Here is a 12,691-nt window from a genome sequence, read left to right on the forward strand (position 1 = left end):
TGGGGTGGGGGGGTGAGTGAGTGGCTGAACATGTGAAGTTATACGCAGGACTATATATATATCTTTCTAATGTGGGTTCTGTGCAGTTGATGAAATAGTATTATAAGAATCATGTTGAACATAACAACCTAATAAAATTCCTTTACAGAATAACAGGATTAGCAAGAAAGGAATTGTAATCACTGATATATTATTTTATGAAGAAGGGAAGTTAAAAATTTTCAGTTGTATTACATTTTTTAGAATAGAATTTATTCAGAATTTGAGATGACACCATCTTTTTCCCTCTTGTAAGTCTTTGAATTACTGAATGTGGAATGAATGAGGAATAATTATACATGTTCTCACTTAGACATTTAACTTTATAAAATATAATCTAACTTAACCATTGTAGATTCTCACATTCTGCTGAGATTTAGTTTGTTCATCATCTACCTTTCCTTGTTCTACTAAGCCTTCCAGGTTTCCTTTGAGTATTTTCTTTTTCAAATTACACTTTCCTCACTGGCTGGACCTTTCATTTTTTATATGGATTCTTTTAACAATTTATTCATTTTAGGTAATATCTCATCTAGATATCTGCAAGATTGAAGTCTCTCATTTATATTCACACCTACTCCCCTTTTCCTTTAGCCCAGGAATTTGGGCCATTCTTTCCATTTCCCATATTCTTTATTTTAATGTAGTTACAATTTTTGTTAATTCTTGTTGTAATTACTTAGTCTCTGTTTCTTTTTTAAAACAAGATTTTTTAAAATTATGACTTCCAGTTCGTTTGCCTTTTAATCACCCAATTGTCCATCTTTTCCTACCCATTATTCCCTCCACAAGACTTTATTATATATAGTTTTAAAGAAATAGAAAAGTTAAGTGTTATACTATGAAGACTCTTGAATGTATCTCCTGGATTCCACATAACTTTGCCCTATACTTTATCTTAGAGAAGCCCTGGTGGAGCCCCCTAGTTGCTCTGCGGAAGAAAGTCTGGGAAAACCAAAGGGGCTGTTTTACCCTGTCCTATAGACTTGCTATTTGATGGCAGTGTTTTTTTGTTGTTCTTTTTTCTAATACTTTATCTCCCACCTATCCCTCTATCCATCCATCCATCATTTCATCTTACGAAGTAAGTGGCAGATAACAGTATATTTTAAATATTGCTCAGTATTTTAAATTGCATATAATTGATTAGAGTTCATTATTTGTTTACCAGTCTTTTTTGGTAGAATTTACATAGAACAATCCCTGCTTCTATTTGCTTCTAACTTAGTTGTCTTTTGTTAAGGAGCCTGGCACCTGTGAATCAGGCCACACACCATGAACCGTGGTTACATAGTGGGTTATGCACTGGACTGCTAACCTCAAAGTCAATAGTTTGAAACCACCAGCCATTCTGCAGGAGATAAATTAGGCTTTCTACTCCTATAAAGATTTGGTCTCAGAAACTCACTGGTTGCAGTTGTACTTTAGATCAGTGGTTCTCAACCTTCCTAATGCCAAGACCCTTTAATACAGTTCCTCATGTTGTGGTGACCCCCCAACCATAAAATTATTTTCATTGCTACTTCATAACTGTAATTTTGCTACTGTTATACATCGGGCGACCCCTGTGAAAGGGTTGTTCAACCTCCAAAGGGGTCACAAGAACCGCTGCTCTTTAGTTGCTATGATTCAGAATCAACTTGATGGCAGTGTGATTTTATTTTTCCTTTCATTGATTTGGGTTTTCAAGACTTTGAAATGAAAAGGTAGTTTAAAATGTTTACTTTTAAACATTTTGCTTTTCCAACATAGATACCCCTTCAGAAACAGGAGTAATGATTCCCTGAGGGTATGGGAAGAGAGGGGGAGAGGGTAGGGGGCAGGGAGGGGGAGCTGATAATATTGATGAATGTATAATCCTGCTTGAGGGGAACAAACAACAGAATTGTAGGTGAACAATATATTGGATGGTGTAAAAATAGAAAACAACAACAATAATATATAGTATAATAACAAGGGTTCCTGGGGGATAGGGCTGGAGAGGGAGGTGAGAAAGGGGAGCTGATATCAAGGAGTTCAAGAAAAAAGAAAATGTTTTGAAACTGAGGGCGGCAGCAATTGTACAATTATGCTTGATCTAATTGAATTATGAGTAGCTACAACATCTGTAAGAGCTAACAATAAAATGATTTTTAAAAGTTTTGCTTTTATTTTGTAAATATGTTACACAGTAAAATGATTATAGTCAAAGACATTTTAAATTTTTTCCCGAGACATTTCCTTGTTTCAGCAAGAATTCTTAGCTTGGGTAATATCACACAATGCATGATGGAGGAAATAACTTTAGGATATTTTTATTTACATAGTTTAAAAATGTGAAATTGTAAAGAAAGGCAAGGCTTGTCCTTTAGTAAATTTCATAAGCTAACTATGTAAACATTTTACTAATTCAGGACACTTTCAACATTTATAGAGTGCTTTGTAGATTTTTCCTTTGGGTCATGTGAACTATTTGTGCTTGTTTATTAATGAAAAGGTGAGTAGTTCAGATGTACTCAGCAAGACGGCCAAAGAAAAACCCGGCAATCTGCTTATCTAAAGATTACAGCCAACAAAACCCTGTGGAACTCAGTTCTAATCTGTAGCATGTAGGGTCTCGACAAGTCTGAATTGACTTGATAGGAATGTTGTTGTTTTTTTTTTAAAGTTTATTATTAAGTTATTATTCCTGATATCAACTCATCTGAGGCTCCCATTACCCGTGTTAGGTAGAACAGTTATTATTTCTACTCTGTAGATGAAGAAACTAAAGTTTAGGAAGTAAAAAGGACATTTACAGACTCAGTTGAACTAAAATCCTGTCATTTAAAATTTTGTCTTGTGACAACAGCTCCATTTGTACTAAGTCTCTAGTCCTGGTGTCACTCCAAATGCTGAGATTTACTTATGAATAACTGCTGAATGTTTTTGTGTAGACTAGCAGTAACTATAATGGCATCTACCATGGCAACTATAATGGCAAAGATCTACCATGGCAATAGTCCGAGTTCTCCACGATGCAGTATTAAGGTATGAGAGAGCTGCCTTTATCAGAATCCAGACAGGCACTAAGTATGCTATATTTAGAATGTGACATGCTGATATGACATTACACAGTCTCTTTTCACAAAAGTGAACAATATCTTGGCTGAAGCACCATTTTTAGCATGGCAAAATGCCTGTTTTTTTTCTTGACATGAGAAATTAATTGGAGAAGAGAAAGCCTAATTAATGTCTATTTTGAAAGGCGTATATTCCATAATATCCTTAAGGACTTCCTTTCTTTCCCTTTAGAAGACAAACAAAATGACAAAACCATCTGGAAAAAATCAACTTGACATTATCTGGGTAAAGGAGCTGGCAAAAATGTAAGGAGTGATGTAATGCGGTAGCTTTTTTAATTGGCCAATACCACTAAGGAAAGTAGAAGAGATTACAATGCAGGAAAGTGTTCTTGAGGAAACCTCCTTGGTATAGAAACATAAAGACAGTCCATTAGGAGCAAAACCAAAATATATATGTAAAGTTGCCGTTGAAGCTACGTTCTTTTTTGAATCTACATTTCGTTTTGTTTTGAAATGCAGTTTTCCATTGCCTATGCTAGGAATTTTATTTCTTTTAAGATTTCCCCATATCTCAGATATAAACACACACACTGCCATTGAGTTGATTCCAATTTTGGCAATCTTATTAGAGGATCATAAAATTGTTCCCTAAAATTTCTGAAGCCACAAATCTTTATGGGAGTTAGAAAGTCTCATCTTTTGCCCAGATGTTGGCTGATGGGTTGGAACCACTGACCTTGCATAACCTGCTAAACGAGTAGGGTTCCTTATCTTGGATATGGGATGTTCTGTTAGAGGGATTGTTAAAAGGCAGATTGCATAGGAGCTGAAAACCTTTGTTATTGGTAAGGACACACGTCTATGGAGTGCAAGTTATATAATCTTTCAAAAGCACTAGTTGTTCCTTGAACAAGGTTGAAGTAGGCAGTGGTGATCTACTTCATTGCAACTGGAAAAGAGGACAGGACCAGGACAATCAGTCATATAACATCTAGGTGTACCCTCTATAGAAACCAACCCAGGTAGGACATTCATTCAGAGTTTGGACCCTAATTGAAAGGTTGGCGATGCAAACTCCCGCAGCCTACTCCGTGGGAGAGAGATGACTTTCTTCTCCGTGAAGATTTACAAAGCCTTGGAAACCCCAGAGAAGGCTGCTGCTGTGAGTTAGAAATGACTTGATGGGGGGTGGGGGGGTGGGGGGGAGGAGAGAAAAAGAAATGACTTGATGGCAGTGGGTTTGGCAGTGATGAGAGGCACCATTGTTCTTATTTCCTGCTTATCCTAGATGCCTCTCCTCTTTCTCTCACATAGCTAGCCTGGAGCCTGCTGAATTGTTTTGAGGCTGTTGTTTATTAAATACTTTCATTGGGGGCTCTTACAGCTCTTATCACAATCCATACATTCATCCATTGTGTCAAGCACATTTGTACATATACTGCCATCATCATTTTCAAAGCATTTTCTTTCTACTTGAGCCCTTGGTATAAGCTCATTCCCCCCCCCTCCCCTGCCCTCCCTCATGAACCCTTGATAAGTTATAGATTATTATTTTCATGAGGCTGTTTTTAAGAAAAGATAATTCTCACATAGATCTGTGTCCTTGGAGTAACCCGGCATGTGTAAAAAGGGATCTGCAGCGTTAGTTGAGAAAGAAGGAAGATGGAGTTTGAGGAGAGAGGAGAAGCAAACCTGCATTCTAAAGAATGGCACCTGCAGAAGCTTTAGATATATATAATCACTTCATACCATGTCCCTAATTTGAGTGCTACCCATTTGGGGTCCAGTTTCTCCTCCTTTTTAAACAACCAGTTTACTCTTTGAACCTTGGACTTGAGATACTAAACTTTTATTTTTAATTAAAAAACATTTTTTTAGTATATTCCCCCATTTTCCAATACTATTGAAATTTTAGAGAACCAAGAAGAAGAAAAATGCATTCATAATCCTATGCTTCTAGCCATACTACTGTTAATCCTTTGGTATATAACCATCCAAGTCTTTTCTTAACATTTTTATGTTCTGGAATTAGAAAATGTGTATGTTTTTGTCTTCTGCTTCTGTGAAGTGGCTTTCAGCAAGCCTTTGGAAAGCTGGCCAAAAGTCGAATTTTGTGTGATAGTATTACAGTGTATTAGTTGTCACTTTAGTTTGAAAAGAAACTTCGTATCGCATGCTGCTTTTTTCTCAGGTAGGTGGCTAGTGTTTGTATACACCATTACCTTCAAGTAAGAAAATGAACCTCAAAATATGCTAAGGATAAGGATGGTGGGAGACTTCTGGGGAAAATCCTGTAACTCTGCCTTTGAGGAATTGTCTTGATTTTTGGCTGGCTTTTATCAGCTGCTTTCAGTCACACATTCATTTTCTAGCTTATGCTTAAATGAGTCTTTCTTACTTATCATGTCCAGATATGTTTTGTATGGCAGAGTATAAGCCATCATCAGTCTTCATTTTAGTTAACAAGCATAGTAGATTCGCTTTGTGGGAATGAGAAATGGCGTCAGATAATAGAGGAATGGCTCGAGTTTTCAATGGAAGTAGTGTCTTTCAAAAAGTGCCTTGATAGAGTGGTTTCTGTTATTTGACCTTCGACAAGTAAATTCCAGGATATTAAAATCTTTGGGGACAGATTTGCATGAATTTTGTTTGTGGTTCACCTTGCAATAAAACTTCTCCAGTTGGTTTTGTTAAAAGTAGGAGGTAAAAATCTTAATAAAGGGCATTTAGCTAAATGAAGATGCCCTGGTGGCATAGTGGTTACGAGTTGGACTGCTAACAGAAAGGTCAGTACTTTGGCTTTCTAGTCCTGTAATGAGTTGTTAGTAGCCGTCCAGTCGGCTGCAACCCATTGCTAACAGCATAGCCAATAACAGGACAAAACACTGCCTAGTCCTGCACCACCTTACAGTTAGTTATTCCGATGCCTGAACCCATTGTTGCAGTCACAGTGTCACTTCATCTCCTTGAGAACCTTCCCCTCCTTTGCTGCACCTCTCTGCTTTTCCAGTGTCCTTCTCCAGGGACTAGTCTCTCCAACATATGTAACATGAACTCTTGTCATCCGAGCCACTAAGGAGCACTCTGGCCTTATTTCTTCCAAGACAGATCGGTTTGTCCTCTCAGCAGTATATATGGTACTACCATATATACTCGAGTATAAGCAGAGTTTTCCAGCACATTTTTAAATGCATTTTTTGTGGTAACATTAGGTGCTTCGGCAGATATTCGGGTTGGCTTATACTCGAGTAGTATATATAGTATTCTTCTCCAGCACCACAATTCAAATACATTTATTTGAATTGTTATTTCCAAGACTGTAACTCTTTATGGGAATTCTGCCTAACGAATTATAGTCTCGGAAATTAAAGGGGTCAGTTCTATCCTGCCCTATTGGGTTTCTATGAGTCAGAGCTGATTAAATGGCATCGAGTTTGGTTTTTGGTTTAGATAAATGAGCTGTACTACTTGTGGATGTGTATGAGAGAGAGATTCAAATTTACACACTCTAATCTATTAGCTCAGGGGTGCAGAACGTTTTTCTGCCAAGGACCATTTGGATATTTATAACAACATTCTTGAGCCATACTGGTCAAACATTAAATTAACTCATCACTAAACTGATGGCTGGAATTGCTCTTTGGTGAGGCAGGTGATGTTAGCTGGTATTGATTTCACAGGTACCGCCCAAAAAACTGGAATTGCATGGGGCAGAGCATGCATTTTTTTGCCCCCAGCTATGCGAATTTAGAGCAACTTGTTCTGAGTTAGTTTACCCAGTGCCATTGCCTGGTCACAGTGAATTGTTTTGTAAAGGCAGTTTTGCTCAAACCTTGTTTTTTTGATGGCCGTTGGAATAGAACAGCATACGGCTGTGAAATTTTGTGTTCTGCTTGGGAAAAATGCCACAGAAACTGTTGTGATGTTGAACACAGCTTACAAGGACAGCACTATGGGAAAAACTCAAGTGTATGAGTGGTTTTCTCATTTCAAAAAAAGTGAAATGTCAATTGTTGACAAACCTTGTTCTGGAAGTCCATCAACTTCCCAAAAGGACGAAAATGTCTACTTGTGCATTTTGAGTTCATTCCACAGGTCAGACTGTCAATCAAGTTTTCTATTTAGAGTTTCTGAAAAGATTTCATTATAGTATGTGACCAAAAAAAGGCCTTATTTGTGGCGGACAGGGGACTGGTTTTGTTACCAGGACAATGTACCTGCTCACATAGCCATCTCAGTGTGCCAGTTTTGGCAAAAAAAAACAACAACCCCAGCATGCTTCTCTTGCCCCATGCACCTTACTCACCTGACCTCCTCTGTGAGACTTTTTTGTTTCCGTGAATGCAGAGGGACATGAAAGGACAGCAATATGATGAAGCAGAAGAGGTGAAGAAAAAAAACAAGGGAGGTACTATCAGCCATCCAAACAGATGAGTTTGAAAAATGTTTACGAGAATGGAATCAGATTTGTTAAATGTATTAAGTGTAATGGAGAGTACTTTGAAGGTGATATGGATGTTTTGTAAAAATATTTAAACACATACCATAGTTTTGGGGGAAAATGCTGGGGGGGGTTTTGATACCCCCTCCTAGGGCCTGTAGGCTGGATGTTCCCCACCTTTGCATTGGATGGTCGTCATCATCTTTAGTACTTAGTCCTGACAGGTGAGGCTTTCTTCCTCTCTTTAATAAAAATGGATCTCTGTTGAATAAGTATAGCATAATAACAGAGATCCACAGGTGCACTAATTTACTTATTTTTGTTAGGTGCTATCAAGTCCGTTCTGACTCGTGACTACCCTATGTGATGAGTAGAGCTTCCCTGGAATATCCAATCAAAATGTTCAGTCTTAATAGCTAGGCGTCATCAATTCCTCTGGTCTCATGGCAAAGGAGCCAGTTGCTCATAGAGGCGCTTAGCCACATATTCCATGCCCTCTTCCCCAATTTGCTCACTCTCCTTATATTGTTATTCTAGGTGACTACCAAAACCAAACTTACTGTTATCATCGAGTCAGTTCTAACTCATAGCGGTTGAAAGGACAGGATAGACTGCCTCTGTGTGTTTCAGAGACTGTAACTCTTTACCAGAGTAGAAAGCGTCCTATTTTCTCCCATCGAGCAACTGGCTGGTCATTTTGACTTACCTACCTTGCAGTCAGCAACCCAATGCTTAGCCAGTTACTTGCCTTAGAAGGTTGCTTGCAAGCCTTTAATAGCCAGGCATTGTGCAGCAAACGAGGAGTTACAAAAGGAGCCCCACACACTTATAGGCCAACAAGCTGGGATGTCCCATGAAACCATGTCCCTAAACCTCCAAACTCAAGAATCATATCCCATGATGTGTTTGGTTGTACATAAGTAGCCTCAGCAGTTATTATTTTTGTTATTATTATAAATATATCTATCATACACTTTGAAAATTCAGCTTTTTACAGATGTACAACTTAACAAAAATTATAATAATAAACCGTCCAACCTTACCCTTGAACAATGTAATTTTTCCATCACTACTAACTTCCATTTGTACCCTACCACCCTCCTGCCCAGGTAACCACTAATCAATTTTGGTCTCTCTCTATATTTTCGCTTTTTCTTATCTTTGTGTGAGGGCATGCAATTTCAATAGCTTACCCTTTTGAGATGGGCTTATTTTGATTAGCACGTCTTCAAGCTCCATCCATTCTGTGGTGTGTACACAGATGTGCTGTTAATCACTGAACGACATCGATTTAATCATTGTGTATTTGGCACCTCCCACAGTCCCTGGCAATAAGAGATTCTCAGATATTTGTTGCATGCACAGTGTTTGTTGTTGTTGTTAGGTGCTGTTAATTTAAGTTCTTCACTCCATGTGTGGTAATGATTTACTGGCTTTTCTAAATAAATTACACTAGAAGCAAAGTTACTTTTGTAACTTTAAGGCTACATATTACATACTCTTGAGTATGGTCTCTCAAAGTTTTATACTGAGTGGCTTTTCTGAGATATTTTTCTTTCTGGAACAGAAATAGATTTTAGAAGTAGCTATAATAATTTTAAAGGGTTAAGTGGGATTACTGCTGATTGCCATTTCCCGAGGCTAATATAACACATTCTCAGAGGTTGCTGGGAGTAGTGTGATAAAAAGATTTAATGATTAGTATAAATGTTAACATCAACTTTATTGGAATAATTTGGTAGTAGGGCAAAGTATCTGGTGACTAATCTTTCTTAAGAGAAATATAATTTCTATTTATTAAAAGTGAATGTGTAGACAAGCAGTGAAACTCCATGAAGGGAAATGTCCTAAATCTGTTTCTGTTTATTTCAGCACTGAAAACGAAGTGAAATCAAGTTTCAGAGAAGACCATCAAGAAGTCAAGATGGGGACTCCTGGTTCTGGAAGGAAACGCACACCTGTGAAAGACCGCTTTTCTGCAGAAGATGAAGCATTGAGTACCATTGCCAGAGAGGTGTGTCTGGAAGACCCATCTCAACACTGGGTTGCACAAATGAGAGTATACTGTAAAGATGCTGGGATGAGAGTGATATAGACAGTCATTCATCAGACTAGTTTTAGAATGTTTGTTATGAATTTGTAGCTAACTTTCTATAAAATGTTCATAGCATAAACTTTACTGTTTAAATTATAGTTATTATACTTAGAAATTAATTTTTCATTTTAATTCAATGGGTGACTAGAGCTCCACGTACTTATCCGAATGTATTGAATTGTACAGTTAATTTTCAGTGTTAAATTTAGAGTAATTACAGTGTGGAAAATATGATAATTTATTAGAAAAACTTACTGGGCTATCTGGTTCTAGCAGGTGCTTTATGAATTTGTTAATAACATTTGTGACCAGTGTCTATTCAGGTTCAGTGTCCTAGCTGTTGATTTTTGAAGTATCCTGTGGGACTCTTACATTTATTTCTATTAGTTAATAACAGCCTCTGCGGCATTTTTGTTTCAGTTGACACATCAGAAAAAGAGCTAAGGAGTGTTAGCTATTGAATCACTGGCAACATTTCCTGTTGCATATTGGAAATTTAAGATAAGTCCCACCTGGGATTTCCGAGTGAGGTGCCAACTTCATTTCTGACTCTATCAGCAGTTGCAGACACTATCATAAAGCATTGTGGTATAAGAACTACTTAGAGCCTCATGAAATTGTTTTCTTTGGGTGAGAGCTATTCCCTCATCACTTTCTCTTTGTTATTATTCATAAATTTAGGACTGTTGCTCTTTCCTCTTTACCCATTACACAATCTTCTCTTGATATAGGTCAGATTTTGACATATTGCAGTCTTATTTTGTTTCCTCTTATAAGCTGCTCAGCTTCTGAAATTAGAAGTCAAATTCTTTTTTTTTTTTTAGCTTCCAGATGTTTTTGTTTTTTTTTTAACATTTTATTAGGGGCTCATACAACTGTTATCGCAATCCATACACACATCAATTGTGTAAAGCGCATTTAGAAGTCAAATTCTATAGGAGGGTGTTGAAGCAAATAAAAGATATTATCAAAAAGTTATGACAAAATTGTGTTGTTACTTTAAAAATCATTGACATATTTTTAGGTATAAAGGTAAAAGGTATATAAAAATGAATGTAGATATTACTTTACCATGATTTAAATGTTTGCACCAAGAAGCATTTTGGAAACCACATATTTTTAATGGGACATTTTAAGTACTCAAATATTTACTTCCAAACATTTCTGTTAAGGAGAAAAAACTCAGGCTCTTTTTACACTAAGTGTTTGAACTCTCTTTTTAGGTGTAATGTTTCCTCTAAAAAATAGGGTAGGATTCTAACCTTCAACATTTATTGAATGTTGCATTCAATTTTTAAATGAATTCTCACAAAATTCTGAGATAAGCTTTATTATTCTTTAATAAATATCATTTTAATAAATATTCCTCTATTTTACCAATGGAGGAAACCATTGTTCAGAAAAGTTAAGTAACTTCCCCAAGGTGACACAGCTAGGAAATAGCAAAGCTTGCATTTAAATCCTTCCAACAGCATTTGTGCATGAATTCAGCAAACTCCCATCAAGTAAGACCTTTCTCCATTTGTCCCTCATTTACCCAGCTGAACTAATGCAAAGGAGGGTGGGGAATGTGATGGGGACAGCACTCCTCTCCTCCTACCTCTCAGTTGCTACCCACGGCCTGCCTGTGGTCGCTTTTTTTTTGGTATTGGCCAGCATAACTCATAGTATCCTCAGTGTCCACGATTTGTTTTTCTAACAGATAAGAAGGAAGGATTATTGAGCTCTAGTAGTTGCTGGGTGGTGCAAATGGTTAAGCACTTGACTACTAGCAGAAAGGTTTTGGTAATTCCTACCTACCCACAGCCTCCTCAGAAGACAGCCTGATCGACCTTAGAAAAATCACAGCCTTGATTTTTATGGGCTGAGTTTTATTCTAAACACATAGGGTTGCCATGAGTCTAGGCTGACTCCGTGGCAATTAATAAATACTTTGAGCCTGAAGGCTTATTTTTGTCTCAGTGTGTCTGAAGGATATTTGGTATAACATTCACTGTCACAATCTTTACCATTCTTATGAATTACAATAATTTCTTTCATTTTCAGAAAGTATTTCTATTAGACTTTAATTCACTTTTCTAAGATAGTTAGACCATTTAGTTAGACCATTTGAAATCGAAAGTTTCCCTTGTTTCCTGTCAAACCTCAGTAATAAAATCCTTAACCTTAAATTTCCTCTGTCATTCCAAAATAATATTTCTGCCATCAAAAGATGTGAGTCAAAGAAATAGTTACTTGACATCAGAAGGATATAGTTTAAAATTCCTAGCTTTTATCTATTATGCCTACATGTGGGTGTTTATGCACAGAAATATATAAATATTTATTTCTCTACTGCCAGAATCTTAAACAAAAAAAGGGATTAAACACAATTACACTCTATGGTCTAATTGAGAACAATGATACCTAAGAGTTTGTACCAAATGGAACTTACTAGGAAGTGAGCATTACTTTTTATTTGTTAATATGGAAACCATGACAACACAATAAATATTATGTCTCTCACTTTGTCATTCACTGTTCTTTTGGCATGAGTGTCACAGAAGAATAAACAGAGTTAAACAGTGAACTCTGAGTCTTAGCTACCTGAATTTTAGTCATTGTCCCTGAATGTCTCATTTTCTAGAATTTTACACTATTTCATACTTCTTGACATTAAGACATCATCTGTGAAAGCCTAGATTACATACTATGTTTCTTTCTTATTCATCTCAGTTGCCTAGGTCCTAAATATATTAGGAACATAAGTATAAATTTGCAATTCCAGACTAACAGACTAGTTCAATGCATTTCTGTTTTAAATTTTACATTATCATAGGACAGATGCTTTAAAGTTAGAGAATTCCCTTCATTTAAAGGCATTGGTGTATGTTTGGGTGTATACTAGTCTTCTCCCTCCCTCCCTCAATTCTATTGTGGTAAAATATATATACCAAAACGTTTGCCATCTTCACTATTTTTAAGTGTATAATTTGGTGACATTAGTTGTATTTATTGTGTTGTGCTTTCATCAACACTATCTACACTATCCATCTTTGCATTATTCCAACAGAAATTCATTCTCCTTCAGCA

The 12,691-nt window shown here is 36.7% G+C and overlaps 1 protein-coding gene across 16 annotated transcripts in view; it reads left to right on the forward strand.

Annotated features, from left to right (window-relative positions):
• Positions 1-12,691, forward strand: part of LRRFIP2 (LRR binding FLII interacting protein 2) — a 114,144-nt gene that overhangs the window by 11,424 nt on the left and 90,029 nt on the right. For all 16 annotated transcript variants that reach the window (XM_045297596.1, XM_045297593.1, XM_045297597.1 and 13 more), the window contains exon 2: positions 9,397-9,538. In XM_045297596.1, coding sequence (XP_045153531.1) covers positions 9,397-9,538 — 142 coding nt within the window. The remainder of the gene's footprint in view (positions 1-9,396; positions 9,539-12,691) is intronic.

This window comes from Echinops telfairi, unplaced genomic scaffold, assembly GCF_000313985.2.
Source record: "Echinops telfairi isolate 266 unplaced genomic scaffold, ASM31398v2 ScPeMD7_7420;HRSCAF=8458, whole genome shotgun sequence".
NCBI classification, from domain to species: Eukaryota; Metazoa; Chordata; class Mammalia; order Afrosoricida; family Tenrecidae; genus Echinops; species Echinops telfairi.